At 38.8% G+C, this 5,542-nt stretch overlaps 1 protein-coding gene across 1 annotated transcript in view; it reads right to left on the bottom strand.

Moving 5' to 3' along the window:
* Nucleotides 1-5,542, bottom strand: part of SETD2 (SET domain containing 2) — a 120,611-nt gene that overhangs the window by 73,071 nt on the left and 41,998 nt on the right. Inside the window, exons 9-10 of the mRNA XM_011939322.1 lie at nt 3,181-3,315; nt 1,221-1,364 (exon numbers count right to left, since the gene is read on the bottom strand). Coding sequence (XP_011794712.1) covers nt 1,221-1,364; nt 3,181-3,315 — 279 coding nt within the window. The remainder of the gene's footprint in view (nt 1-1,220; nt 1,365-3,180; nt 3,316-5,542) is intronic.

Here is a 5,542-nt window from a genome sequence, read left to right as displayed (position 1 = left end):
CTTTTTAAACATATACACTACTGGACCAGTCCTGGGTATTTTTTCTTAAAAAGTTCACCAAGTGCCTGCGATATAGACTTGGGAGCTATGTAATAACATATTTAAATGATGTCTGTCATACACACAAAAATGCAGACATCTCTTTAGCTTTTGATAAATAGCTATCTAGCAAAGAGAGACCCTCTCCTCATTCTTAGACAACCTCACCCATTCTGAAATCCAAGAATTTTTTCTGAAGTATTCTTCAATGTAGTTCCACAGAAACCCCAAGGCTTCCTCAATTTCCTCAAGTCAAATCTCCTGGGAGAAGGACGGAGGCAAGAACAAGTACTTATCTGCCCATTCCTTTTTGTTTGTTTTTAAAAGTCTTTTATTTAATAAAAGACTTTGGGATTATATTACAAATTAGAAAGTTAGAAAATATTATTAATTTCATAGAAAGGTAAAGACATCATTACTCCACTAACAATGCTGTCAATGAACCTTTACTTAGATCTTTTAAAACACTTATTTAAAAGATTCCTCGGCCGGGCGCGGTGGCTCAAGCCTGTAATCCCAGCACTTTGGGAGGCCGAGACGGGTGGATCACGAGGTCAGGAGATCGAGACCATCCTGGCTAACACGGTGAAACCCCGTCTCTACTAAAAAATACAAAAAACTAGCCGGGCGAGGTGGCGGGCGCCTGTAGTCCCAGCTACTCGGGAGGCTGAGGCAGGAGAATGGCGTGAACCTGGCAGGTGGAGCTTGCAGTGTGCTGAGATCCGGCCACAGTACTCCAGCCTGGGCCACAGAGCAAGACTCCGTCTCAAACAAAAAAAAAAAAAAAAAGATTCCTCAAAATGTTTATACTCTTGTTATGCAGAATTCAGATCTTTACCAATTCCTTAGACCCCACAGTTGAAATTTTACATAACTTCTCATCTTTTTAAAACTCTGGTTTTAACAACAAACTGGATCTTTCACTTAACTATGTTGTTGTTGTGATTATATCTTGCTCTTGTAGTTCCCTGTTATGTAGTACCAACTTTAAAAAGATACTATAGGAAAACCAAGGGACACACTACTAACAAGCTGAATGTACGGTTAGATAGTTAAAGGAATGATACTGAGATGAAAAACTTATTTGATTATTTAATAGCAGTGATACAGTGCTAAATTCATAATTACTGATATTATCACATACCCACAACCTAGGCAATCAATATAGTGGTTTTAAGAAACAAGCAAGCTAAATGTGAACTGACCTCTTCCTGAAGCTTCTGGTTACTTTCCCGGCCGTCACCTAGCTCTGCCATCCAGATCCACAACAAAGACAGCCCATGACGTTCCAGAAAGGACTTCAGGCAGGACTGTGAGTGTGTGTTCTTTCATGGGGGAAGGGAGACAGGATGCAGAGTATTGGGAGGCAATACCAGAATATTACAAAGAGCCCAAGGAGAGTTCACGTATATATTACACACTATAGAGTTCACTTACATTCACAAAAACAACCCAGAAACTCTGTTTTCATTAGCCTAAATGAAACTCTACAACAAATGCTTTAAACAGATTATAATGTTCTCTGATACACAAAATACAGCCAGTCAACTGGGATTTTACTAATGTAGAAAATTACATAAATATTAATAAGTCATTTATAATGAAAATTCTGAACTAAGAAAAAATTGCATGTACCTTTTTAAATGAAAATAAAACCATAAAAATTAATCATTAAATTCTTTCTTCTCTCCCTTTCAGATGATTGTTGAAAAGACCTCTTTTTCCTGTTTTGTTTTTTAATCATCATGGTTTTTTTAAACCGTGGCTTATGACTATAATCCCAGCAATTTGGAAGGTGGAAGAGGGAGGGACTGGTTGAGGCCAGGAGTTCAAGACCAGCCTGGGCAAAATAGCAAGACCCTTATCTCTACAATAATATAAAAATAAAAATTAGCTGGATGTGGTGGTGTGTGCCTGTAGTCCTAGCTACCAGGCAACTGAGGCAGGAGGATCACTTGAGCCCAGGAGTTCCAAGGCTGCAGTGAGCTATGATTGCGCAACTGCATTCCAGCCTGGGCAACAAAGCAAGACCCTAAAAAAAAAAAAAAAAAAAAATCATTTTGTGTTATGTAACATCTTGTGGCATACCTAATAAACTGGTATAAAAAAGAGTACTGTTAATATTTCATGCTTTGAGATCATGTAGTACAAATGGCTTTGGTATGCTAATAATTGAAGGGTAAAAGGCTATGACAAGTGTGATGAATTATTACATTTAAAAAAAAAAAAAAGCCACCACATTCTTTGAATATAGACAGAAAGCAAACCAGGTCTACTAATGCCATGGTCCCCAACCTTTCTGGAATCAGGAACCAGTTTCATGGAAGATAATTTTTCAACAAACTGGGTGGGGGATGGATTCAGGATGAAACTGTTCCACCTCAAATCATGAGGCATTAGATTCTCATAAGGAGTGTACAACCTAGATCTCTCGCATGTGCAGCTGACAATAGGGTTCATGCTCCTATGAGAATCGAATGCCGCTGCTAATCTGACAACAGGTGGAGCTCAGGCAGTAATGCTCACTCAACTCCTACTGTGTGGCCCCGTTCCAAACCAGCCCATGGCCTGGGGATTGGGGATCCTTGTACTAATAGATAAAATGATACTGAACCCTTTAGTCATTTTAAATAATATGGTACAAGCTTTGAAAGTCATATACAACTCACACAACCATTTAAAAAATAAGATTGGCCAGCCAAACTCACACATCCATTTAAAAAATAAGATTGGCCAGCCAAGGTGGCTCACGCCTATAATCCCAGCATTTTGGGAGGCTGAGACGGGTGGATCATCTGAGGTCAGGATTTTGACACCAGCCTGGCCAACACAGTGAAATCCCATCTCTAATAAGAAAATACAAAAATTAGCTGGGAGTGGTGGCTGGCACCTGTAATCCCATCTACTCAGGACGCTGGGGCAGGAGAATTGCTTGCACCCAGGAGACAGAGGTTGCAGTGAACTGAGACTGTACCACTGTACTCCAGCGTGGATGACATAACAAGACTCCATCTAAACAAACAAACAAACAAATAAATAAATAAGACTAACTCTCATCAGAATTATTCCTTCTTCATTCATCTTCATTCATTCATTCCCACCCCAAAACCAGAAATAAAAAATAAACATTAAAGTGTTCACCTGTATGAGTTCCAGACAGGTAAGTTTCTGCTCCAAAGTTTCAATTCTAACCATTAGCCGGCATAAGCTGAGCACCTGGTTTTTATCAGAGAGACCCTCACCATTTTCCATCAGAGCTTCTAGCTCTCCATCCACCTACCACAGCAAATAAAAATACCTTTTTATAAAACAACAACAACAACAACAACAACAAAAAAAAACCAAAAAGTTGCTCAACCTTATCAATTATCAGGAAAACACAAATTAAGACCAAACTGGGAAATCACGGTATTAGACTGAGGGAAAAAATTAAGAAAGCTGATAATATTAAGTCTACTGTTGATGAAAGTATAAAGTGGTATAATACATTTGAAATGCATTTCATTCACTCATCAAATACATATCAAGAACTTATTATGAGTCAAGTATAATTCTAGGTGGAGATCTGCAATGAGCCAAAACAGAAAAACCTGCCCTTATGGGAGACCCCATAAACAAATTATATTAAACTAAAAGGACTTCAGAGATCCTTTATGGTTCATAAATATGATGACTGGGTTTTCACACTGCTGTGTGAGATATATCTCCCTCAAACTTACATAAGTTATACATTATAATATATAATGACCTTTTTATGATGACAGCATATGAATGACCCAGATGATGTGGCAGAGTGCTTCAGAAAAAAATAAAGCATTAGCCTGAAAAATAAAACAGTTGTATCCCTATGCACAGAAATTCTACTTATCAGAACAAACTGTAGAGAAATTCTGCACATGTGTACCTGAAGATTCCCAAGAATGTTCATTGAAGCAACACTTATACTAGCAAAAAATTGCCAACAACCCAAATACCTGTACAAGTTTCATAACCGGCCATGTTCACGCAATGAAATATAATACCACAGTGAAAGGAATCAAGTAAAGCCAAATGCAACAACATCCATCAATCTTAAAAATATGTCATTAAGAAAAAGCAAGTTCCAAAGAATTACATGCTATATGAATCCATTTTTATGTACCTCAAAGCTGAACTTTTTAGGGATACATATGTGAAAAACTGCTTTTAGCTTTTAAACAGGCAAGGATGACCAGGCATTACGGCTCACACTTGTAATCTCAGCACTTTGAAAGGCTGAGGCAGGAGGATCACTTGAGCTCAGGAGTTTAAGACCAGCCTGGGCAACACAGCCAGACTTCATCTCTACTAAAAATCAAAAAAAATTAGCCAGGTGTGGTAGCATGTGCATATAGTCTCAGCTATTCAGGAGGCTGGGGCAGAAGGATCACATGAACCTGGGAGATTGAGGTTACAGTGAGTTATAATTTTGCCACTGCACTCCAGCCTGGGTGACACACTGAAATCCTGTCTCAAAAAAAAAGGCAAGGAAGTAAGACCCACAATGTACAACAGTGGTAACCTCCAGGTAGGGAGAAGGAAGCAGAGAAGCACTAACAAGGATTTTAAAATTATGCTTTGTAACATATATATTCTTTGAGTGTTTTAAATATTAAATGTAAATAATGGGGGGTGGGAATCAACCTATCAAAGGTTATTTCCAGTCCTGCATTATGGCAGTTACAGGATATAAAGATGCCTTCAAAGAATTTATTATGGGGGAGATTAAATTAATTCATATGAAACCAAACAAGGAAGCATTAACTGCAAATGTTATGTAGACCTAAGAGGCCTACGAGTAATTAGAATGAGTTACTAAAATAAGATTAGAAATAGGTAAGATAAAGACAAGAGGAAAAGGTAAGCAAAGTAGTGAGGAAAGTGTGAACAAAGGAAAATAAGAAATCATAACAGTGCATAGGTCAACAAAGCTCAAACAGGTAAGGCATGGTGAGGGACTGAGAAAAACCATACCAAATAAAAGCCTGGGCCAGATGCAGTAGCTCATGTCTGCAATCCTAGAACTTTGAAAGGCTGAGGCGGGTGGATCACCTGAGGTCAGGAGTTCAAGACCAGCTTGGCCAACATGGTGAAACCCCGTTCCTAATAAAAATACAAAAATTAGCTGGGTGGCGTGGCGGGAGCCTGTAGTACCAGCTACCCAGGAGGCTGAGGCAGGAGAATAGCTTGAGGTTGCAGTGAACCGAGATTGTGCCACTGTACTCTAGCCTGGGTGACAGTGAGGCTCCTTCTCAAAAACAAACAAACAAACAAATAAAAGACCGGTGTTAGATTAGAAGATCTCAATGTAACATAAAATAACTTGAATTTGATAAAACCTGAACAGAATCCTGAACAATGGAATAATATGATCAAAGTGGATTTTTTTTTTTTTTTTAAGATGGAGTTTCGCTCTGTCACCCAGACTGGAGTGCAGTGGCGCAATCTCAGCTCACTGCAACCTCCAACCTCAGCCTCCCAAAGA

This window comes from Colobus angolensis, unplaced genomic scaffold (genome assembly GCF_000951035.1).
Source record: "Colobus angolensis palliatus isolate OR3802 unplaced genomic scaffold, Cang.pa_1.0 Scaffold18, whole genome shotgun sequence".
In the NCBI taxonomy this organism is placed as follows: domain Eukaryota; kingdom Metazoa; phylum Chordata; class Mammalia; order Primates; family Cercopithecidae; genus Colobus; species Colobus angolensis.
The sequence above is the reverse complement of the archived record's forward strand: the minus strand, read 5'-3'. Positions and strand labels throughout refer to the sequence as shown.